At 41.0% G+C, this 25,519-nt stretch overlaps 1 protein-coding gene across 4 annotated transcripts in view; it reads right to left on the bottom strand.

Annotated features, from left to right (window-relative positions):
• Window positions 1-6,708: 6,708 nt before the first annotated feature.
• Window positions 6,709-25,519, bottom strand: part of TERT (telomerase reverse transcriptase) — an 83,036-nt gene continuing 64,225 nt past the window's right edge. The window contains exons 9-17 of one of the 4 annotated variants that reach the window (XM_072153133.1): window positions 23,750-23,863; window positions 20,790-20,861; window positions 20,634-20,705; window positions 20,156-20,341; window positions 13,734-13,860; window positions 12,693-12,754; window positions 8,800-8,924; window positions 7,368-7,505; window positions 6,709-6,887 (exon numbers count right to left, since the gene is read on the bottom strand). In XM_072153133.1, coding sequence (XP_072009234.1) covers window positions 6,784-6,887; window positions 7,368-7,505; window positions 8,800-8,924; window positions 12,693-12,754; window positions 13,734-13,860; window positions 20,156-20,341; window positions 20,634-20,705; window positions 20,790-20,861; window positions 23,750-23,863 — 1,000 coding nt within the window. In that variant the 3' untranslated portion in view covers window positions 6,709-6,783. The remainder of the gene's footprint in view (window positions 6,888-7,367; window positions 7,506-8,799; window positions 8,925-12,692; window positions 12,755-13,733; window positions 13,861-20,155; window positions 20,342-20,633; window positions 20,706-20,789; window positions 20,862-23,749; window positions 23,864-25,519) is intronic. The other 3 variants (XM_072153135.1, XM_072153134.1, XM_072153136.1) reach the window with 3 other exon arrangements.

Below are 25,519 nucleotides of genomic sequence, written 5' to 3'. Positions count from 1 at the left end.
TCCCGAAACACCTATACGTAATTCGAACAATACCAATCCTGGTTCCTGATTCCTTTTTTGTTAAAATCAAAACACAGTTTAATAAATTTATCTGGCAAGGTAATCATCCCCGGATAGCATTTAAAACATTATCCAAAAATAAAAATGCGGGTGGCCTAGGCTTTCCCGACTTAAGGGACTACTATTACGCATCATTATTGGACCAATCACAATTCTGGGAGGACTCACCCGACAAAATTTGGACTAACATAGAAAAAAGTTACCCGAAATACATACATCTCAGAAATAGAATCCTGAAACACACATGGAAAATCAAACCCCCACCCTCCAAACTATTAACTATTCAAGCAACCAATAAAGCATGGGAAAGGTTCATCTTAAATCTTAACAATCTCTCCCTATAACAACCTAATGCAAAAATGTATGCTTCCAACTGCTGATTTCTTAAAATACATGAGTATATGCAACTTTCTAAATACATCCCCCATCCCATACCCTAATATTAACCCCAAGATTTTACAAAAATTACAATCTTCACTAGGTATAAAATAAAGGAATCTCTCTGTTTTATAACATCTTAGAAAACAAAAAAACTATTTCTAAACTACCATAAATGCTTAAATGGGAACAAGACCTTCACACAACCTTCTCAGAAGAACAATGGGCGAAGGCGATCCAATCAGCAAACACCCTAACCAGATGCACATCCCAACAAGAGGCCTTGGCCAAAACCCGCATGAGATGGTATTCCACCCCCTCCCACCTAAACAAGATATACCTCTCAACGTCACCTTTATGCTGGAGGAACTTGCGGGAGCATTAGGGAACATTACTCCACATATTATGGTCTTGCTCTGTAATCAAACCATTATGGGGAAAAAATATTTCGGACCCTTTCCAATATTTTAAACCAACACATAACACCTGCTAAAGCATTATTGTTGATAGGGATAGAAAAAGTTCCATCTAGTAACAGAACTATCATTACCCACACTGTGATAGCTACTAAACTAGTTATTACTCGACACTGGAAAGATGCCCAATGTCCAAGGGTGAACCAAGTCATTAGCTTAGTGAACACAAATTGTGCATATGAAAAACCCATCACCTTACAGGAAAACATATACCACAAATACAAAGCAGCTTGGGATAAAATGGATAAATAGCCCCAACTACTAAGGGTAAAATTTAGTATATAATAGCCAGTCTCAGGTCACAGTTTGTACTGTGTAACTGTTAAACTTTTTTTTTTTTACTCCGATTATTCTTCAATGTTATTTTCTACATACTATACACTAGAACCAGCAAAACCAATATCCTCACACAAGTAAGAACAAATTGATGTATTATACCTGCATTACATTGTAACGATACCAGAGGAATGTAACATATGTTTATATAACTCATCCTAGTTATTTCCCCTCCCTGAGATTACAATCAGTTCAGTCACCAAGCTAGTATATACTAGTATATACTTTTTCTAGCATTTAAATAACTATTTATCGGTTTCCTCATTTATGAATGGACTTTGAACATATGTATGTATATATGTATTTGTTCTTATTTATTTGTATTGCTATTTACACATGTATCAACATGTATATAGTATATAGCCCCCTATAGATATTCATCTCATAACTGACCATGTAGCCACCAAACTTGCATAAACTTTGTCATGCATGTCTTTATTCATACATTTTTTGTATTGATTAATTCCCCTAGCACAGTGATGGCGAACCTTTTAGATACAGAGTGCCCAAACCACAACCAAAACCCACTTTTATGTCGCAAAGTGCCAACATGACAATTAAAGCAGTAACCTATTGATCTCTGCTGTATCACAAGTTTCAATCATGTTGGCGTCCCGAGGACACCAATACAATAGAAAGCAGGAGACATTTGGATTGTAGCTTCCCTCCAGGGTCCCCTGAAGAGGAAGAATCAGGGGACCCGAAGCAGGAGCTCCAACGATAATCCATCTCTTTAAAATAGCACTGAGCATGGCGCGTCCTGGCCTTTCTTGGACCGCAGGAGGAAGCCTTGAGTCCTATCTGGTAAATTCTGTGCTGGGTGCCCACAGAAAGGGCTCCGAGTGCCACCTCTGGCACCCGTGCCATAGGTTCGCCACCACTGTCCTAGCACATAAAGCACATGTAACAGCTCAGAGGGATACAAGAAGTTTTATACATATCACATGGTATTATTCTAATGAATTTTACTTTTTAGCTTAAATATTGATTTGTGTATCGATTTATTTTATTGTCATTTGTTCAGCATTTTATCTCATTTTTAAACTTATTACTACATTTAATTGTGTATTTTATTAGACCTGATGAAGCTCTTTGTGAAACGCATTGTCTCCCTTCCAAATAAAAGAAAACCTTTACTCTCGAGCATCAGCGCCATCCAGACGTCTCCTTTTCCTACATAGGGAGTTACAACCAGCAATCTCCCCTTCTATCCATTTGTCAGACACCCTTGTTACCCCAGATAGAGGGTGGAGACATAGCAGCAGTTGCTCACCTTAAATGCCTAAACCAGTGTTGTGCCTGTGTATAGCACAAGTAGAAAAGGAGAGTACATTTCTCATCAAGAAGCAGCCCTAAACCAACCAAAGATAGCCACGCACTAGGTAGCACTTTTTTCTCTGTTCCCCTCCCCCTTTTTCCCCTCTTCTCTACATATCGAGGAGTGTGTCACATCATTATACAGGCTGTCAGTCATGTGTATAGGAGTATCTCATACACACACACATGCTGCAGGGGCTGTGGCAGCCAGAACCAGGAAGTACATAGAGCACCAGGAGTGTCACATCATTTTACAGATCATCAGTCAAGCACTGTGCCTCCCACTCATGAATAAGCTGGACAGCTGATATTATAATGATTCATTGGACCTCTCTCAGGTTGCATTTGCATACAGCTTTAGTACCTGATTCTTTAAGTTTACAGGCATGTAGAGGGACAATGCTTTCTAAGTTTATGAAAATATATTTAGTTTTGGGGGATAAATTTGCCTGACAGGTTCTCTTTAATTAGAAAGCAAAGCTACCACTTTGTGACAAATAATGTCAGCTGTTTCTACTGATGTCCAATAAAAAGGTGTCTAATTACTTTCGGTTAGGTCTGCTTACACGTTGATGACAGCTGAAAAAAACTACTCGGGGAGGAATAGGACCTGTTCTTAGATTTATGGGTTGTGTAAATTATTTTAGTGTGGATGGGCCCATGCAATTGAATTTATCCATGTTCTGGGAGAGGGAGGTGACATCATGCGAAAGGCATGAATTCATGCCTCCTGCATGATAGATGCTTCCCTCTCCCATGTTGGAGAGGAGGTGACGCCATGCAGGGAGTGTGCATAATTAGTAGCCTGTAGCACACCCCGGCCTGCTAACAAGTTTCTTTCGCGAAGTGTCAAGACTAGCGAAGGGAAGTGCCGGGATCAAGAATAAGAGGACAGGTGAGTATATGTATGTTACTTTGGTAGATTTCCTTTAAAGAAAGTAGGTAATATTAACCCCTTATCATAGACACTAGTTTTCAGCTCAATGACCAGACTAGATTTTTCAAATCTGCCCTGTCTCACGATAATGGGTTATAACTTCGGAAGGCTTTAATATATCCAGGCGATTTTGAGAATGTTTTCCCGTGACACATTGTACTTCATGTTAGTTGTAAAATTTATGTGATAAGTTTTGCGTTTCGTTCTGAAAAAAAAGTGAAAATTTGGCAAAAGTGTGTAAAAATTCTTCATTTTCCAAGTTGGAAATGTTCTGCTTTCCAGACAGGAAAAACTACCCAAAAAGCTTGATAATTAACATTTACGAAATTTCTTCTTTATGTTAAGAAGATATTTTATGCGTCCTGTCATTTTTCTAGGATGTTATGAGGTGCAGAACTTTAGGTGCGATTTTTCTCATTTTCATGAAAATTGCCAAAACTCACATTTTGAGGGATAACGGAGCTTTCAAGTGACTTTGAAAGGCCTAAATAATAGTAAAACCCCATAAATGAAAAGGTTCACCCCTCAATGTATGTAAAACAACTTCTATTGAGTCTATTAACCCTTTAAGTTTTCACATGGGTAAAAACAATATGTACCTGCGATTTAGAAACTTTAGAATTTTTTTGGAAAATACATTAATTTAGGCCAAAACTGACAGTTTCATAATAAATTAAATGATGAACCGCTCTGCAAAGCAGCGCTATTCACAGCAGATTTGTATTGTCACATTGTACAAGCTATAAATTTTATTTTTTTTTGTTAATGCGAACATATGAAAGCTTATTATTTACAATACAATACAATTAATAGATAAATTCATTTTGGGGGTCTATAGCTTATTCATGAGATTTTATTAATCATTTCAAGGGGGACACAAACAAAATCATTAATTTTTATTTTGGATTTTTAGCACTCCCCCCCCCCCCCCCCCACAACATAAAAATAATATTTTATCTTTAGTCTCTGGTTCACTACGATTGCAGTGATACCTCATTTATATAGTTTTTTCTTATCTTTGCTCAATTTTTACATCGTTCACCGAGCTGGTTCAATATTGATTTAGATTTATTGTACGGATTAATACGGACGCAGTGATACAAAATATGTACATTTTTTTTTTGTGTTTTATATACTTTGTTTGCATTATGGGATTTTTATTTTATTGAATTATTATTAAAAAAAATTTTTTGTTTTTTTTTTTACATTTTCCATCCTTTGGCTTGAACAAGCGATCATCCGATGTATTGCAGTGTATAGTGTAAGTTACTGAGCATGTTCAGTTACTTACAGCCGGGTCTTGCCAGGAAGGCAGAAGCTGGCGAGAAGAGGAGCCGGAAGCCTCGGGTCACTCGCTGGATCCGAGGACAGTGGCAGGAGGCATCATGCTTGACCGTGGCGTGTAAGGTGTGATATCACAGCCCGACACCGGCACCAACCTAACCCTTAACCAGATTTGCCAGCCCAAAAAATAAATAGTTGTGCATCTGAAAAGATGGCGATGCTAAAATGAACAAGATTTCTCTAAATTAGTTTGTATTCAGTAAATTTGGGAGGGGGGGGGGTGTCTATATAAATGAGGTATCTCCATAACAAAGGCAACCGAAAGAATAAAAATAATGCCCCAAAATTATGTAACAGAAAAGTGCATCTCGTGTGGCAAAAAAATAACCCCCTATGTGTCCACACAGCCCGTACAATTTGATAATGCAATTCTTTTCTGGATGCTGAATTCTTCTATTCTATGCCCGGCTATGTGCCCATACAGCAAGTTACCACCACATATGGGGTATTGGCACAAACTTTGGGCAGAAAATCAAACATTTACAATGGACTAAATGAAAAAAGACTTCACAAACTGAATGTATTGTCCAGAAATATTACAATTGGTAGAACGCACTTCCATTTTGTTTTTACCCCTAAAAATACCTAAAGGGTTTAAAACTTCTTAAAAGTGCTTTTGCATACATATAGTTTACATAATGTATAGTTTATATAATGGGGTAATTTAGGAGTCTAGCTATCATCTAGGCCTCTCACAGTCAAATGTGAAAAATGGAACCCAAATTCTAAGCCTCATAACATTCGAGTAAAATATGTGGAATCTTTAAAAACCATGGCAACATAAAGCAGACATTTTGGAAATGTAAGCCATCAATTAATTTGGGTGCTATAATTATCTGCTTCGAAAGTAGAGAATTTAGAACTTTAAAAATAAAGAATTTTTCTAAATTTTTTCCCAAATTACAGGTTGTAATGGCGAGGGGAGGGGCCGAGAGCAGATTGTATCCTGCAGACAGAAGAAACAATTCACGAGAAGGATCTGCCATGAACAACCATAAAAATCAGAAGATTTACGGTTGAATCCAGGAGCAACCAAAATTGTTACAGCAGGACTGATAGAGACAGGTTGGAATTTTATCTGTGAAATGCTTTATTTTTGTTAATAAACGTGAATTACAGAATGTGTTATTATTATCCTCAGTATATTCAAGAATCTTGTCTTCATGGGAATACCCCTTTAACAATTACGTTTTTTATGTATACAATTTCTCTGCTATATTTAAAATGTTTTGCACATTGATCTAGCATACGGTAGATTTTACTTGCCAAGTCTGTAGCCACATTTTGATGTTAGTGGTGTTTCTGTTGTGGGGGATTTTCAAATGTTTATAATTACTGTGTGATTTTTTTGAATGAGGCATTATCCTTATATACACATCTGCTGTTTTTGAAGGTGTGATTATATGTACACTCATTGACAAAAAAGAAGCTACGTCTCAGGCAGATTAGTTAATAATTACATGTGTTGTGCATTAAACTCGGAGTCTTGTCACAAGAGGATGTACAATTCCTCTCTGCTCAAAATTGTTATGTGGGTAGTGAATAAGGGCATTACGTGAGAACTTTAATACTGCCTTTGCTGTGGCGCCAATTGCTGATGTGATGATCTGGGGAGTCATTGTATACCATTCTTATTAGTGACACCAAAAGCTCAGTGATATGTGTAGAACATCCTTCAACCAAATGTGTTGCCTCTCAGGGCAGGCTTCCAACTAGAGATTTTTAGAAAGGTAATGTTTAATGTTACAAGCCCTCATATGGCTCCATAAACAGAGAATTAAAAAAAACATGTTAAAACTGAAAGGGGATAAGTGTACTCCAGGACCTTCACATAAGGAAATATAACAAAATCATCAGATCTCAGCAGACAACAACTTTATTTACACATTCACAGTTAAATGCTCTTAAGCATTGAGTAATATTATATCATTTCAATTAGTCCAGTATTGTTGAAAAATCGTTGTGAAGGGATATATCCGTAAGTTCTTTTAAAAGGCCAAGTGTTTCAGTTGGGAGACTTTTAGAAAGCTGTCTTTTGCCTACAGTAGAGAAAATATTTAGTAAATTTTCTATTTTTAGGGTTAAATGCTTACAATCCAAGCCTTAAAAGGAAACCTACCACTTGAGGTGGTAGGTGTAAGATGCATATACCGAGCACCAGCTCAGGGTGAGCTGGTGCCGGAGCTTACATTCATTAGTGTCCTAAACCGCTGTATCGCGGTTTAAACACTTTTTAATCTTTATAGCCGAAGCTGCTTCGGCGCACGGTGGTACGCGCTCGGCCCACCATGCGCGCGACTAAATATGATATGCCGGGGAGTTGCGCACTTGGTGTGCCGAAGCTCCTTCGGCTGTAAAGATTAAAAAGTGTTTAAACCGCGATACAGCGGTTTAGGACACTAATGAAAGAACCCTGAGCTGGTGCTCGGTAGGTTTCCTTTAATCCTGTATAGAACAGGGATAAACTTCACATACCACAATCTATAATCTAGGGAATAGATCATATTCCAGCCACTTACAATGGTGAAGAGGGACAAGTAGGGTCTTGTACATTAACTTGTGCTTGGACAACTTTGTAATAAATGCATGACAATTAAGCCATTGAGCTGATTCAAAGGGAAATGGTCCAGAGGCATCTTTGGATCCAAGAATAAAACCTGCAGAAGAATACACATTGTTACATGCAGAGAAATATAGGATAGCCCCTTCCCGACACCATAACATCATGTTGTCAGAATTTATGGAGAAGGCTCCGGAGACTTCTTCACACTGGGTGGGAGTCTGTAGTGTTCGACATGGCTGGTAATAGCAATTATAATAAAAGTAAGGCTACATTCACACGATGTATGCCCGCCGTACCGTAGTACATGTCCTATCTTTTCCCGGGCTACGAAGTGGTACGGTGCAGCACGTGTGCTGCACCGTACCTCTCCGGTACAGGGCCGTGAGCCATAGAAGTGTATGGGGGACGTATATCGGCCGTACATACGTCGGCCATATATTCGCCCCCCATACATGTGTGTGAATGTAGCCTAATCTTTATTTATATAGCGCCATCAAATTCCATAGCACTTTACAAATCATAGGGGACATATACAAATATAATATTACATTAAAGAGTAAACAGTCATATGGAACAATAGAAGTGAGGGCGCTGCTCGCAAGAGCTTACAGTCTATGAGGATGAGGGGGTAACACAAGAGGTAAAAGAGATTGTATAATTGTCCAGCCATTCTTTATAAGGGAACAATGTAAATGAATTTTAAAAATAATTTAATAAATAAAAATTCTCCTGCTTGAACCAGCCATCAGCCTCCATCTTATTGACAAGGTCCAAGGTGAAAGTGAAGAAGCCTGGAGCTTGGAATATATCTGGTGTTTGCCGGATAAACGACAGGAGGAGGACATGGGATGGATTAGTAAAGGGAGAGTTGACATTTCATGCAGTTAGCGAGTGTGATAGGCTTGCCTAAACAGATGGGTCTTAAGAGCACTTTTGAAACTTTGTGGGGTGGGTTTTAGTCTGAGAAACTGAGTAAATACATTCCAGAGAGTTGGTGCAAGTAGGGAGAAGTCCTGGAGATGTGCGTGAGAGGTTCAAATTAAGGTAAAGATTAATATCACTGGAAGATCGAAGAGAACGGTTTGGGCAATAGACTGAGATGAGAGAAGAGAGATAGGGAGGTGGAGCATTATTTAGAGCTTTGTGGGTAAGGGTTAATATTTTAAAGTGAATACAGAAGGAGACAGGCAGTCAGTGCATTGATTGGTAACTCTTTAGATACTGCACCAGGCTGTTAGGACACATGAACACTTCCATCTTGGTGGTGATCAAGACATACCAACCCTATTGCCCTAATAAAACAATAAATCTTTGAACTATATAAAAGAGTTACAAATATATTGTGGAAAAAAAAAACACTTGGGATAAAGATGTAGGAAACAACTTACCTTTATTTTTTTCTTTGAAAATCATGTAGAAACAAAGTGCCATATCAGAAATTACAGTCAGGAAGAACAATGGATTATTCTTTATGCTCTGATTAAATGGAAGCTGTATAACACATGCATGGAACCTACAAGAAAAAAAAAAATGAGCAGTTTTACCAATTAGTGAACATATCTTTACATATACAACATTTAACCAATGTAAAAAGGTAATTTTCTACTAGTGTGCTTCCTTTTATGTCATGTGAGAGCTTCTTTACTGCGAGACAACACTAGTTTCCAGTGCAAATAGAAAAACAAATGCGTCGTTCTACAGAAACACTGTAGGGACAGTGTTCTAAGAACAATCAAACCCACAGAATTATTTTTTCTATTGTGTTTCCCCTATGTGTGACATAAAGGGGCAAATTTACTTACCCGGTCCCTGGGCGATCCCTGATCCGGAATGTCCGACGAGGAGGAACTCTGCCGCGATTCACGTAGATTGGACGCCCGATATGTGTCACTTCCCCGCGCAGGTCCACCAACATCTTCTTCCCGATGTAGTCCGAATCAGTCGGATTGTCCGACACCCCCCCACTCCTGCACGCGGCTATTAACCCCTCCGTTGCCGCCGGTAAAGTCATCGGGGGGGGTGGCGATTGGTTGCCATGGTAGCCTCGGGTCTTCGTTTGACCCGAGGATACATGGCTTCTGCACATCGATTACAATGAGCCTATGGCTCATTGTAATGTATAGTGTGCAGAAATGCCATATACTGCGATACAGAAGTATTGCAGTATATGGTAGGAACGATCTGACCATCTAGGGTTAATGTACCCTAGATGGTCTAGAAAATAGTGAAAAAAAAAAAAAAGAAAAAAAAAAAAGTTTAAAAAAGAAAAAAAAATGTATAAAATATTAAAAATTCTAATCACCCCCCTTTCCCTAGAACTGATATAAAACAAACATAATAAACAGTAAAAATCACAGACACATTAGGTATCGCCGTGTTCCCAAATGCCCGATCTATCAAAATATAAAAACGGTTACGGCCGGCGGTGACCTCCGAGACGGGAAATGGCGCCCAAAATGTCCGAAATGCGACTTTTACACCTTTTTACATCACATAAAAAATGGAATAAAAAAATGATCAATATGTCGCACAGACCTCAAAATGGTAGCAATGAAAACGTCGGCTCATTTCGCAAAAAAAGACACCTCACACAGCTCCGTGCGCCAAAGTATGAAAAAGTTCAGAAGATGGTAAAAAATTTATTTTCTTTTTTGTACACATTCGTTTAATTTTTGAAAATGTATTAAAACACAATAAAACCTATATAAATTTGGTATCACCGCGATCGCACCGAACCAAAGAATAAAGCTGAGCTGTTATTTTGAGTGCACAAGTCGTAAAAACTGAGCCCACAAGAACGTGGATTTTTGAAGGTGGAGAGCGAGAAATGAGCGAAAAAACCCTGCGTCCTTAAGGGGTTAAATTATGACATATTTGTAGCATCTTTACAAATAACAATTTTTACCTATTTTTTTTTTTAATGACGTGATAATTTTGTTACATTTTTTTCTTTATAGAATTAGACAAATTAAAAATATGGGGGGTAAAAACATGATTTTTTTTGTCATTTTCCGAATTAAGTTTTTTAAGATTTAGTTAAATTTAATAAACCTTTAACATGATATGTTGAAAAAATGTATGGTCGTCAATCCGTCAACCTTTCCAGGAATTAGCTACAGGTGCAGAGTATGCATGTACTTTTACAATATGTTTACTCTATCTCCCTGTAGCTCCTTCTCCATTTTACCTTTAGCCGACAGGATGGAGGGGTGCCCACTTCTAACATTTATATCTTCTTAACCTTTGCACATAGAATTACAGGAGAAATCCCCCTTTCTTTTTTTTAACTCATTTTATTGGGAGTGTCCAACAAATATATAAATAAGCAGAAAGATTGAAATCACAACTGCCACATCATTTGTGTAGAATACAAAGAAAAAAGAAAGACCACAAACACGTCCAACATAAACAGCCAAACAAACTCATACAGTACAACTGTGGACTGATCATACATATGGACAACAATTAAGTAGTGACTTATGGTTTCGGCACCAGCATTTAAGGACGTGGGAAAGCGGAGGTCCGCTGCACAAACCACAATCCACGCCCCCAATGACATGACATATTAGTACCTGCTGAGCAATAGCTGAAATAGCACATTGTCACACCATTTTATGGGATCTGTAGCGGACAATTAAAGGGGTATGGGAAGATAAAGGCAAGCGGATACATATGAGCAGAAACAAGGTGCCAACTTCCCTCCACCCATGCTGGAAATATAGAGAAGTCCACTAAAGAGATGCTCCCACATGAGCCTGATCACAAGACCCATGTTAATCAAGGGATAGAAAAAAAATTTACTATATTGCCAAGCACAATATGTTATGAGAATAATTGTTTCACTGTAGGTTTTGTTATATTTGTTCATAAATATGACAAAATTCTGCAGCCATCAGAGGCTCTAAGAAACTATTCACCCTGGAATTGTGGCCCACAAAGACCACTGAAGACCATTGACATTTGTAAGAGTTGGTAATTAGAGTCCATTCATAAGTTGGATATGCTCTGGGCACTTCCACGTAGCAGCAGAGTATTAGTAATACTTTCACTGCCACAAAGCACAAGGATAATCTAGTCCTAAACAACTTGCAGAGAATTCAATACCTAACAGCAGGCAGAAAAGGGTTAAAAATGGACCAACTATGGTGGTCCCCATTGATCCCTATTCTGGCCTTTTCACTTCACCTATATACCTTCTGTTTGGTGGGGACAGGAAGAATAGAGGGGCATTCCCCCTATTGTGTCAGCTCCTTCTGTTATGGGCCAGAATGCACTCCCACTATTATTCTACTGTGTTCGACAGGTACAGCCTATAAAATAATCTGGCCCTTCCTGAATGGGGCCACCAAACTCCTTTCCCCTATTGCACCTGGGAGACTGCAGCAGTCAGTTGCAGAAAGATGAGCAGAAGAGCGTGGACAGTCATCAGTGATTATTGCTTCATTACTAGGGAGATCTCTAGGGATGATTGCTCCCTATGGGGCCGGCATGGAGCTCCGCTTCTCACCTCGCTACATGTGGTGCTCCCAACATGACGGGAGGACCAGGTGAAGATGGCTCTCCCTCACAACAAAGCTGTACCCTTTCTGCCAGCAAGGACAAGGTAGCTGCTCCCCACAAGAGCAACCCGAGATGGCACCTGGTTATGTCTTGTGCTGCAATGTCTTGTGACAAAAACAAGCCGTGGCTGCAGTAGTGTCAAAGACCAGGTGCAAGGCAGGAGCAGGAATGCAGGAGAGCCGAACTTCTCTCCAACTGATCGCAGCCGAACATCTTCCAAATAGATCAAAATGCAGTACCCTGTCAGGCACACAGGTGGGTGAAGGGGATTCAATCTAGACCGGCAGGCTACATCTGAATCAGGATAATAGTCAGAATGATAACTGCCCGCAGCGGAGCTTAGCTAGCTTGTAACTGTCTGCGGCTCGCCATGCTCCCACGAGATCTCCCCTTTAATAATGCACCAGTATAGATAGCCATGATTAAAATTACAGTCCGGGTTGGTGAGCTGAATAGAACAATCACATTTTTGACTGCAACAGTGGATATCTATAGTTCTGTGGCAGCAACAAATACAATCCTGAGGTGATATTAAAGGAGAGATTCTCCTCTTTAGAATGACAAATCTGTTTTTAGGTGCCATAGTTTAGACTATATGGCCATTTGAAGTGGGCCAGTATAATGCAATATACATAAGCCATCTGTACGGGGTATATGCAATAAGGACATATATAGCTGTATGGTTTTCATGAAGGGGTAAAAGTCAAATTATAATACATACCTGTATGCCTGAAGTAACAAAATCTTGTAGACATTAATGTGCACGGTTCGCAGGCTGTTAAGCTAGAGAATTAAAAGAAAAAGTAAAAGAAATTTTAGAGATCTTTAGAAACCATGAGCTTGGGTTATAACTGCCTCTCCATCAGGAGAACCTATAAGATAGGTCTACGTCAGAAAGACAATAAAGGCACGGATTGTTCCTCTAAATGTGGCTCTGATCAACAACGATTTTCCCAAAAGTCTTCTACATACGGTGCACAGGAACTGATCTGAAGCCTGACCAAACGTAGAACTACTTGTAGAAAAAGCATTGATCCAGCAAGATGTGGGTTGGCAGTAAAATTAACTCTTCTTTATTTTCTCATATTAAAATAAACAAAATACCATGGAATAACAGCCAAGCATCACAGACAGACACGTTCTGACACACTGGGGCAGATTTACCTACCCAGTCCAGTTGCGATCCCGCGGCGCGTTGTTCGATGCCGATCGGGTCTGACGGGATTCACTAAGGTCATGCGCCCAGGCGTCGCTGCTGTGCCGAGGTCCGTCGGAGTTCACCTTCTTCGTCCTGGTGCAGATCTTGCAACACAAATTATTTTTTTAAATTCCGCGGTTTTTCCACACACCCCGATTTCTTTGGTGTGAAAGCCGGCGCCGATGCGCCACAATTTGATTGCGTGCGCCAAAATCCCGGGTCAATTTGCCGCAAATCGGAAATATTCAGGAAACCCGATGAAGGTGCGGCATTGGGAGCCTGAATACAATGCAATCCCATACACAATTTAAATAGAGGAGAGAAACTCCTTCTACCATCAGCTGGTGCCTCAATCATGTGTTCAGACCTTGATAAAGACACAGCGGTCTGTGTTGCTTGGCTCTTTTTCCATGTTGTTTTGTCTATTTTAATATGGGAAAATAGTTTATTTTACTGCCAACCCATGTTGTGCTGGATCAAGGCTTTTTTCTATCATATAGGTCTTTCCATTTGCCTCTGGTTTGGATGAAATGAGCAAACTTCCATAGAGGAAACCAAACTTACCTGAAGGTCAAGGAAGAGGCTGTGACATTTAAGTCGGAGGACATTCAACAGTTTATTTCTTAAATTTTCTCCAGCCTTAGAACTGTGACAAAAAGACAAACTCGAACGAACAGATGTACAGGAAAAGCTGTAAAACATGAATAGATGTTGGAACAACTTATTATTAAGTTATATGCCTTTATGTTATTTTTCAGACTATACAACGCACACTTTAGCAAGAAGAAATCTTGCTAAAAAGTGCCTGTGTCTTATAGACCGAATGTCAGGAGGATCCAGCAGCGCCAGACCCCCCAGACCGCAGAGCCTCCACACTGCTCTCTTCCTCTCCTGGGAATCCCAACATGCCTACTCACTGCCTACAGGACCTGTAGTGATGTCAGAATCATGCGTCTACACCACTGAAGGTCCCGATACTGCCAACATGCTGCAACTGGGACAGGTTATGAAGAAGAGGAGGGGAGGGAGGATTCTGTGTGTGGATTCATGTGTACAGTAGTAACCACTGTTTTCCTTATGCGTATAGCAGGCCTATGTGTGTGTTTATGTGTACAGCAGTACACAATGTGTACCTTATGTGTGTATAATTATGTGTACAGTAGTGCTCAGTGTATCCTTTATGTGTGTACAGCAGAGCTGTGTGTAAGTTTGTGTGGACAATAGTACCAGGTGTACTAGCTGTGTGTGTGTGTTTATGTGAACTGTAGTACCTTGTTTGTTCCTTATTTGTGTAAAGCAGAGTTGTGCATGTGTTTATGTGTATTGTAGTGCCCAGCGTATTCCTTATGTGTGTATAGCAGAGCTGTGTGTGTGCTAATGTGAACAGTAGTACCCAATGTGCTAGTTACGTGTGTACACTCACCAGCCACTTTATTAGGTACACCTGTCCAACTGCTCGTTAACACTTAATTTCTAATCAGCCAATCACATGGCGGCAACTCAGTGCATTTAGGCATGTAGACATGGTCAAGACAATCTCCTGCAGTTCAAACCGAGCATCAGTACGGGGAAGAAAGGTGATTTGAGTGCCTTTGAACGTGGCATGGTTGTTGGTGCCAGAAGGGCTGGTCTGAGTATTTCAGAAACTGCTGATCTACTGGGATTTTCACGCACAACCATCTCTAGGGTTTACAGAGAATGGTCCGAAAAAGAAAACATCCAGTGAGCGGCAGTTCTGTGGGCGGAAATGCCTTGTTGATGCCAGAGGTCAGAGGAGAATGGGCAGACTGGTTCGAGCTGATAGAAAGGCAACAGTGACTCAAATTGCCACCTGTTACAACCAAGGTAGGCAGAAGAGCATCTTTGAACGCACAGTATGTCGAACTTTGAGGCTGATGGGCTACAGCAGCAGAAGACCACACCGGGTGCCACTCCTTTCAGCTAAGAACAGAAAACTGAGGCTACAATTTGCACAAGCTCATCGAAATTGGACAGTAAAAGATTGGAAAAACGTTGCCTGGTCTGAAGTGTCTCGATTTCTGCTGCGCCATTCGGATGGTAGGGTCAGAATTTGGCGTCAACAACATGAAAGCATGGATCCATCCTGCCTTGTATCAACGGTTCAGGCTGGTGGTGGTGGTGTCATGGTGTGGGGAATATTTTCTTGGCACTCTTTGGGCCCCTTGGTACCAATTGAGCATCGTTGCAACGCCACAGCCTACCTGAGTATTGTTGCTGACCATGTCCATCCCTTTATGACCACGATGTACCCAACATGACCACAATGTACCCAACATCTGATGGCTACTTTCAGCAGGATAATGCGCCATGTCATAAAGCTGGAATCATCTCAGACTGGTTTCTTGAACATGACAATGAGTTCACTGTACTCAAATGGCCTCCACAGTCACCAGATCTCAATCCAATAGAGCATCTTTGGGATGTGGTGGAACGGGAGATTCGCATCATGGATGTGCAGTCGACAAATCTGCGGCAACTGTGTGATGCCATCATGTCAATATGGACCAAAATCTCTGAGGAATGCTTCCAGCACCTTGTTGAATATATGCCACGAAGAATTGAGGCAGTTCTGAAGGCAAAAGAGGGTCCAACCCGTTACTAGCATGGTGTACCTAATAAAGTGGCCGGTGAGTGTATAGCAGAGCTGTGTGTGTGATTATGTGTATAGTTGTGCACTGTGTGTTCCTTATGTGTGTATACCAGACCTGTGTGTGTGATTATGTGTATAGTTGTGCACCGAGACCTAAAGGCAAATTGTGGATGAGTGTTTGACTGGGTCCTCATCAATATTTATAATTCACAAAAAAAGGCCTGGAAATTGCCTCACTAAGACCCATTGGTCAAGTACTTGGGAGCAGTTTATTGTTTCCCATAAAACTAATAACTTTATTCTCTTTAAAATTAGTAATGAACAATGACACTAACAAAGAAAAAGTTAAAGATCTACAGACAGGGACTCATAGTAGTCAAAGGGATTTTTCTTTGTGGCTTAGGTGTTGTGTTTGTAAACATATAACATATAACACTGTGCAGTCTGCCTGTCAGCCAATGCATGTGATCACTAGTTCATATGCTAGGAAGGTAAAAAAAAAAAACCCACAAAAATAAAAATTCAAATTCAATAAAATGTCCCAAAAGTCCGTAAAAAATATAAAACAATATATAATTGAAAAATGTGGAAAACAGTAAAAGAAAACACAGAATATTAGGTATCACTGCGTCTATAAAAATATAAAAACAGATATTCATGGCGTTGAACCTTCTGAACTGAAGAATGTGCCCAAATGTACAAATCGCCACTTTTTTCGTGTTCTGCAATGCATAAAATTTTTTATAAAAAGTGATCAAAAGGGGGCACAGTCCCCAAGCATTGAAAATGTTAGCTAGTTCTGGAAAAAAAATGATATCTTAACCAACTCCATACTCCTAAGTATGAAAAAGTTATTGTAGTCAGACTATGGCAAAATGAAGATTTTTTTTTTTTCAGTTAAAAAGGTTTTCTTTTTTTTTTTTTTTTTTTTTTTTTTTTTTAAATCTATTAACACCTAATCCCACCTATATTACTTTGGTATGCCTGTGATTGTACCAAACTGAAAAATATATTAGAGATGCCATTTGGAGCACACAGTGAAAGATGTAAAAACAGAGCCCACAAGAAAATAATGCAAATGTGGTTTCTTATCAAATTATTGCATTTTGAATTTCATTTCTACTTCCCAGTACACTGCATAGAATATAAATTACCGTCACTAGGAAGTACAATTTGTTATGCAGAAAACAAGCCCTCATACACTCACCGGCCACTTTATTAGGTACACCTGTCCAACTTCTCGTTAACACTTAATTTCTGATCAGCCAAGCACATGGCGGCAACTCAGTGCATTTAGGCATGTAGACATGGTCAAGACAATCTCCTGCAGTTCAAACCGAGCATCAGTATGGGGAAGAAAGGTGATTTGAGTGCCTTTGAACGTGGCATGGTTGTTGGTGCCAGAAGGGCTGGTCTGAGTATTTCAGAAACTGCTGATCTACTGGGATTTTCACGCACAACCATTTCTAGGGTTTACAGAGAATGGTCCGAAAAAGAAAAAACATCCAGTGAGCGGCAGTTCTGTGGGCGGAAATGCCTTGTTGATGCCAGAGGTCAGAGGAGAATGAGCAGACTGGTTCGAGCTGATAGAAAGGCAATGGTGACTCAAATCGACACCCGTTACAACCAAGGTAGGCAGAAGAGCATCTCTGAATGCACAGTACGTCGAACTTTGAGGCAGATGGGCTACAGCAGCAGAAGACCACACCGGGTGCCACTCCTTTCAGCTAAGAACAGGAAACGGAGGCTACAATTTGCACAAGCTCATCAAAATTGGACAGTAGAAGATTGGAAAAACGTTGCCTGGCCTGATGAGTCTCGATTTCTGCTGTGACATTCGGATGGTAGGGTCAGAATTTGGCGTCAACAACATGAAAGCATGGATCCATCCTGCCTTGTATCAACGGTTCAGGCTGGTGGTGGTGGTGTCATGGTGTGGGGAATATTTTCTTGGCACTCTTTGGGCCCCTTGGTACCAATTGAGCATCGTTGCAACGCCACAGCCTACCTGAGTATTGTTGCTGACCATGTCCATCCCTTTATGACCACAATGTACCCAACATCTGATGGCTACTTTCAGTAGGATAATGCGCCATGTCTTAAAGCTGGAATCATCTCAGACTGGTTTCTTGAACATGACAATGAGTTCACTGTACTCAAATGGCCTCCACAGTCACCAGATCTCAATCCAATAGAGCATCTTTGGGATGTGGTGGAACGGGAGATTCGCATCATGGATGTGCAGCCGACAAATCTGCGGCAATTGTGTGATTCTATCATGTCAATATGGACCAAAATCTCTGAGGAATACTTCCAGCACCTTGTTGAATCTATGCCACGAAGAATTGAGGCAGTTCTGAAGGCAAAAGGGGGTCCAACCCGTTACTAGCATGGTGTACCTAATAAAGTGGCCGGTGAGTGTACAGCTCTGTACATGGAAAAATAAAAAGTTATTGATTTTTGAAGTGGTGAGCGATGAACAGAAAGTAAAATGGAAAAAGTCCATCAGTGGCAAGAGGTTAAACTGCCCCATGATAAACAGTTTTCTCTGGGTAAAAGGGTTTGTGGTACCGGAAGCCAGGTTCACACGTGGCATTTTGGTTGTGTTTTGAACGCAGTGAAAGAAGTAAAATCCCAGCCCACAAGAAAACGGCGCAAATGCGTCTTTTCATCATTTCACTGCATTTGGAATTTTTTTCCTGCTTCCCAGTACACGGCGTGGAATATTCAATGCCATCACCGTGAAGTGCAATTTGTTATGCAGAAAACAAGCCATTACAGTGCTCTTTACGTGTAAAAATAAAAAAAAAGTTATAGATTTTTGAAGGTGGGGAGTGAAAAATGGAAATGAAAAAACAAAAAAGGGACGGTCCTTAACCGGGTAAAATAATGGATTCTTACATTTTCTTGCAATTTTCATAGAAAGCTGTTTGATTTATAATCTTTCTAGCATCTTAATAAAACAAAAGGACACTTAGAAAATGACCCCAACACAAAGCTAAGATATGGTAAATGTTAGCTAGTAACTAATTTTGGTAATAAGACCAACAACAGCTAATTTTTTCAAAATGTTTACCAAATTCACCTTTTTCATAAATAAATGCTAAATATATGAACCAAAATTTCCCACTAACTTGATGTACAAAATGTCAAGAAAAAAAACTAATGCTAAAGCACGTCGCAGTTAGGCCCTTAGGCGAGGTGCTTTGGCGTTCTTTGGAAGTTTTTAACATAATATGTGCATTTTAAAACGATGTTGGTGATTATTTCTATAGTAAATACTTTTCTTATTTAACCTTGGTGATCTCCACGATTGGCTTGTCTACCGTTTCGTTTATATGGATGGGTGTTTTTCACCTAAAGGCAGGATCTAATGGAATGGATTAATAACGACAGTATAAACTACGTTTGGGAGGGACTGCCAACCTTGAAACGCTTAGGATCTTCCTTTTCGGCACAATGTGGAGCGACATTTTTGATTCTCAATTGGAAAGTACTGCTTTTCTGCATTGGTTGTGGACTTCATTATAGATAGATTCCCACTTATCTATTCCTTCATCAAAGTAGCATGAAGGTAGTCATCTCCTTAGTCTCAAATGCAAGATATTAGCCACAGAACACCTAAGGTCGCATTCATACGACCGTAGGGGGACTTATGTACAGCGGCAAGGAATACATGTGTCCCCATAGACTGGCAATGACAGCACGGAGAGATGTGGCTCCATGCACAGGAAAAAGATAGGACATGTCCTATCTTTCCCTGTGTTACAGGACGTTTATAATGCATTGCAATGGAGAGGGGAAGGGTCACCCCTCCTCCTCTCCATGGCATCTGATGTATGCCCGTAGCTGTGCGGGCATAAGTGCGCATGAAGCCTTACTGTCACGCTTAACACCTTAAGGCTGAGGCCCTTTTTTTTGATTTAGCGTTTTCATTTCTCACTCCCCCAAATTCAAAAATCTATAAGGAAGGGCTTGTTTTGTGTGTAACAAAATGCACTTCATGTATTTAATATTCCATGCCATGTACTGGGAAATGAGCAAAAAAAATCTAAATGCAGTAAAATTGGTTAAAAAACACGTTTGTGCCATTTTTTTTACTTGGTTTTTACGGCTTTCACTGTGCGAACCAAATGACATGTCTCCTTTATTCTTTTGGTTGGTATGATCAGTTTATATTGTTTCTGATCAGTTACTTTCAGAATGTGAAACACCAAACCATAATGAAACTCCTTTTCAAACAACTTTTTGTTATTTCTATTGGGCTGTAATGCACTGTTAAGTTTGTCTTTGTTTCTTTTATAACTCTGAAGATTCTTTTCAATAAAAATACAGCTGGAAAAAATAAAATTGCAAAACATTAATTTAGTGATACCTTGAGTAATCACAGAACACTTCCAAAGTTTTTGTGTCAAGCAAAAGGCCACACCAGCGGAACAAAGAATGAACTGGCAACTGCTGTACTGATGAGCATCCTGGAATGTCATCAATGGGGAAATTCACAACTGTTTTGTTGATACTTATTGAGCAGCCATATTCTGGAATTCCTTCTGCAAGAGTTCTTGAAAAAGTATTAGAGCATGACATTACATTTTCTTTCAGTTGGCACAATTCAAATATAATTTTTACTTTGTGTTTGTTAGTAGGACATATAATGGTAATGTTAATCATTTAACCAGGTTCCATGACACTTTCAGCTTTATTAACACCTCCACCCTGCCCCCATTATGATGGTAGTTTCTTACTAGGCCCAAAATGCCTGGAATGTACCGCATTTTAATTTTTACCACCTAATCAACATGTAGACTCCAACATATTTGCTGTTGTTTCTAAAGCATACATAATAGTCTTACATAGTTAATAGATCAACAGCTCCGGGATGAAATGAGATCGTTATGGTTGAAATTCCGATTTGTGTCAACTGCCTAAGGGTTTATGAATAAATATTCAAATTCATTTTTTTATCACTAACATACTGTTCATAATTTTGGCTTTTTGCTAAAACTTACCTTAAAAATAGTTTTGCTTGTTCCAAGTGAGGTGTTACCAATAAAAAATCATCAATCAGTCTCATGAAAATTCTGCAATTATCAGACAGTGTGAATTAAATTAGCAAAAAAAAAAATATCCATGTACAAGAAGACATTACAATTATGTTATATTTACTGCATAATATTATAGAATTTGAAATGGTTTTTAATTGTTATCGACCTTTTTAGTTAGCCATTAAAAGGAATCAACAACTGAGGATTCTCAGTTATAATTTACATCATATCCAAAAAATATGCTACTGTATATAACATCTGACTAATGCTGATCCCACCTCTGGACTTCTATGTGAACAACAGTGAACATCCAAACTGCTTGGTGAGGTTTGAGAAAGAAATAAATGGAGAAATCTATGGCTAAGGATAGCTACCGTATACACTCGAGTATAAGCCGACCGGAGTATAAGCCGAGGCCCCTAAATTTTACCACCAATACTGGGAAAACCTATTGACTCAAGTATAAACCGAGGGTGGGAAATCCATTGGTCTCACCCTCCCAGTATACAGCCAGCCTGCCTGCCCGCCCGCCCCAATAGTATACAGCCAGCCTGCCTGCCTGCCCGCCCGCCCGCCCCAATAGTATACAGCCAGCCTGCCTGCCCGCCCGCCCCAATAGTATACAGCCAGCCAGCCCGCCCGCCCCAATAGTATACAGCCAGCCTGCCCGCCCGCCCGCCCCAATAGTATACAGCCAGCCTGCCCGCCCGCCCGCCCGCCCCAATAGTATACAGCCAGCCTGCCCGCCCGCCCGCCCGCCCCAATAGTATACAGCCAGCCTGCCCGCCCGCCCGCCCCAATAGTATACAGCCAGCCTGCCCGCCCGCCCCAATAGTATACAGCCAGCCTGCCCGCCCGCCCGCCCGCCCCAATAGTATACAGCCAGCCCGCCCGCCCGCCCGCCCCAATAGTATACAGCCAGCCTGGACGCCCGCCAGCCCGCCCCAATAGTATACAGCCAGCCTGGACGCCCGCCCGCCCCAATAGTATACAGCCAGCCTGGACGCCCGCCCGCCCCAATAGTATACAGCCAGCCTGGACGCCCGCCCGCCCCAATAGTATACAGCCAGCCTGCCCGCCCGCCCGCCCCAATAGTATACAGCCAGCCAGGCCGCCCGCCCGCCCCAGTAGTATACAGCCAGCCAGGCCGCCCGCCCGCGTAGTATACAGCCAGCCAGGCCGCCCGCGTAGTATACAGCCAGCCAGGCCGCCCGCCCGCCCCAGTAGTATACAGCCAGCCAGGCCGCCCGCCCGCCCCAGTAGTATACAGCCAGCCAGGCCGCCCGCCCGCCCCAGTAGTATACAGCCAGCCAGGCCGCCCGCCCGCCCCAGTAGTATACAGCCAGCCAGGCCGCCCGCCCGCCACAGTAGTATACAGCCCAGCCTGCCCGCCCCAGTAGTATACAGCCAGCCTGCCCGCCCCAGTAGTATACAGCCAGCCTGCCCGCCCCAGTAGTATACAGCCAGCCTGCCCGCCCCAGTAGTATACAGCCAGCCTGCCCGCCCCAGTAGTATACAGCCAGCCTGCCCGCCCCAGTAGTATACAGCCAGCCTGCCCGCCCCAGTAGTATACAGCCAGCCTGCCCGCCCCAGTAGTATACAGCCAGCCTGCCCGCCCCAGTAGTATACAACCAGCCCCCTTTAGTATATAGCATGCCAGCCCCCTTTAGTATACAGCTATCTCCTGTAGTATACAGCTAGCCAGCACCCTTTAGTAGCCAGTCCGCTTTAGTATACAGACAGTCCCCCAAAAAAATAAACTTACATGCTCACCTTCGGGTGGTCCTGATGCTCGGCTCCTCTTCTCTTCTTTGCCAACCGGCGCACACTATGATGCGGCCACTGATGATGTTGTAGTATGCATCAGCAGAGCGCATACTCTGCCAGCTGTTACAGCAAACAGAAGAGGAGCTGTGGGGACCGAAGCATCATGGAGAAGACAGAAGAGGAGCCGAGCTAAGCATCGGGGGCGCCGGAAGGTGAATATGTAAGTTTATTTCTTTTATTGACTTGTGTTTTCACAAGTATATACAGTAACTATCACTGTCACTTTCCCTTTCGGTTTACAACTGTGGGTCTTAGCAGCAAATGGAGATGCATCTAACTACATGGGGCTACGATTTCATAAGGGACATCTTTGTAAAGAAATGGATTCTTAAGAAATAGCAATAGGTTACAATAAACATAGTGAATCTGATTTTGTGGAAGTGAATAGAGTAGAAAAATTGCTAATTTACCCAATAAGGGGCTGGAAATTTTGTAATACAATTGGGAAAACCCTCCTGTCAAAAGATAACTTGGCTCTGAGTAAAAGAATATAAATCGGTAGAAAAATGGTTACCTATATGTGGTTGTGGCAGTAAGAAAATTGAACGGCAAGATGGAGACATTGTAACTAAGTCTAAGATCTGTCTAAGATACTTACTTTGAACAGATAACAACACTAATAGCAGAAAACATAATCATGCCATAGCTAAAAGGTACTGTCCACTTGAGGAAGGAGTATTATGTCTTGTGCTCTAACCTAAGGGTAGGGGATGTATATTACTAAATGTTTATGGGAACCATTTTTAAAAACACTGTACTGTAGCTGTAAAAGAAAGCTGTTCTCTTGAATGTAATTCTCATTATTATAGCAGGAGGAGAATGACTGACAGACTTGAATTATGGGGGACATTTAGCAGAGCTTATATGCCAGTTTTCCAGTCCAGGAATAATCCCAGTAGTTCCTTGCGACTCACCAGGCAATGTGATTATTTTTCCCTTTAAGCCACCCCCATGACAAGTGGTGTGCAGGGGACTTTTCCAATGGCAGAGTGGGCTGTAGGTGTACTAGGCTTCTGCAACCTGTCTTTATTGAAAATTAGGTCCCTGGTGATAGATTCCCATTAAGGAGAAAACATTAACTGTTGCACATTACCTACCCATGCTTTTGTATACCATTTAACAATGTATTTTCCATGTCACCATAGCATAAGCTACAAAGTAATGCCGACAACATGGATCCCTGAGGTATTCCACAGCATTGCATGTAATACCTAAAAATAAATAAATAAATAACAGAAAAACTTAATTTAGCTTATTGCTAGAGTACAATTTCATTGCAATATATTTTCAGGAAAAGTGATGAAGATTTTTAGTTGTTATTTATTTACCTTTAACCCCTAGGGGACTCAGCCTCTTTTGACCTTAAGGACGCGGACCCATTTTTCACATTTTTTGTAAAATCACCAAAAAACGTATTTAGATGGACCTGCTCAAATTCTAATTGACACGGAGAGGCCTAAATAATAGCTAGACTCATAAAATTACCCCATTATGGAAACTACACCCCTCAACGTATGAAAAAACACTTTTAAGAAGTGTGTTTTATAGGGGTTAAAACAAAATGGAGGTGCAGTCTGCAAATTGTAATATTTTTTCACAATACACTCATTTTGAGTGGAAAATTAAACATTTACAATGGATTAAATGAAAAAAGGCTCCCGACTCCCGAGTACACTGATACCCCATATGTGGTGGTAACCTGATGTATGGGCGCACGGCCGGGCATAGAAGGGAAGGAGGCGCCATCCAGATCAGATTTGCTATGTCACATTGTACAGGCTATAGTTTTTTTTCTTTTTTTAATGTGTACCTATAGGGGCTTATTTCTTTTGCCACATGAGATGCACTTCTCTGGTAGGTAATTTTGGGGCATCCAAAGCTAATTGGTGAGATTTTATTAACTCTTTGTTGGTGGAGGAAATGAAAATCATCAATTTTTAGGAAAATTTTTATGTGTTTTTTTTGGTCGTTAACCATACCATAAAAATAGTATATTATTTTTTTGCATCACCATCTTTTCATATGCATAACTTTTTTTATTTTTCGGCTGACAAATCTGGTTAAGGGCTTATTTTTTGCAAAAAGAGTTGTTCTTTTGAGTGGGCTTATTTTAGAGTGCATAACATTTTTTAAATCATTTTTTATAGGGTATTAATTAAAAATGCCGTTTTTGCAGGTTTTTTCCTCCGGCGTTTACCGTGCGGGTCCAGTAACGATTCTCTTGTTCTGATCGCTGGTTCAAGTTCAATACACTGCTCTACAATACTATTTTATTGTAGAGCAGTCTGGAGTAATCTGACTGGCATGCTCGCGCAGATCAGGCACATGCCAGTCCTCGGAGCTGCCCAGAAGTGGAACGGATCCCCTGGTAAGCGGCGCGGGGGATCCGATCCATAGCGCATACATGCGCGGTCATGCTTGGCCGCGGCGTGTAAGGGGTTAACAAGGTGTTAGCGCAGGCTGTCAGCTGTGATAGACAGCTGACAGCTGCTGCTTCTGGTGCCGGCTCCGTTCGTGAGCCGGTGCCAGAAGCAGGACGTTATACTACGTCCCAGTGCGCTAAGCATGTAGCCCCGGGCACGTAGTATAACGTTGTGGTGCGCCTAGGGGTTAAACAACATATGCAGGACCATAACATTACAGTGTTAGGACTAAAACACACTTTTTGTGGCAAGTCCATAATCACAGAACATGAAAAGCATTGTGTCATGGACTGACTCCTACAGTTTTGACTCTGATGAATATCGGGGAAACAGAAACCCTGCCCAACATAAATCAATATGATGCATGGAGTTGCATGCCCGGCAGTGTGGTCAGTCTGTGTTGCAGCACTTTTCATATTCTGTGATCACTGATTAATCACAGTA

The sequence above is a fragment of the Engystomops pustulosus genome, chromosome 5 (assembly GCF_040894005.1).
Source record: "Engystomops pustulosus chromosome 5, aEngPut4.maternal, whole genome shotgun sequence".
In the NCBI taxonomy this organism is placed as follows: domain Eukaryota; kingdom Metazoa; phylum Chordata; class Amphibia; order Anura; family Leptodactylidae; genus Engystomops; species Engystomops pustulosus.
The sequence above is the reverse complement of the archived record's forward strand: the minus strand, read 5'-3'. Positions and strand labels throughout refer to the sequence as shown.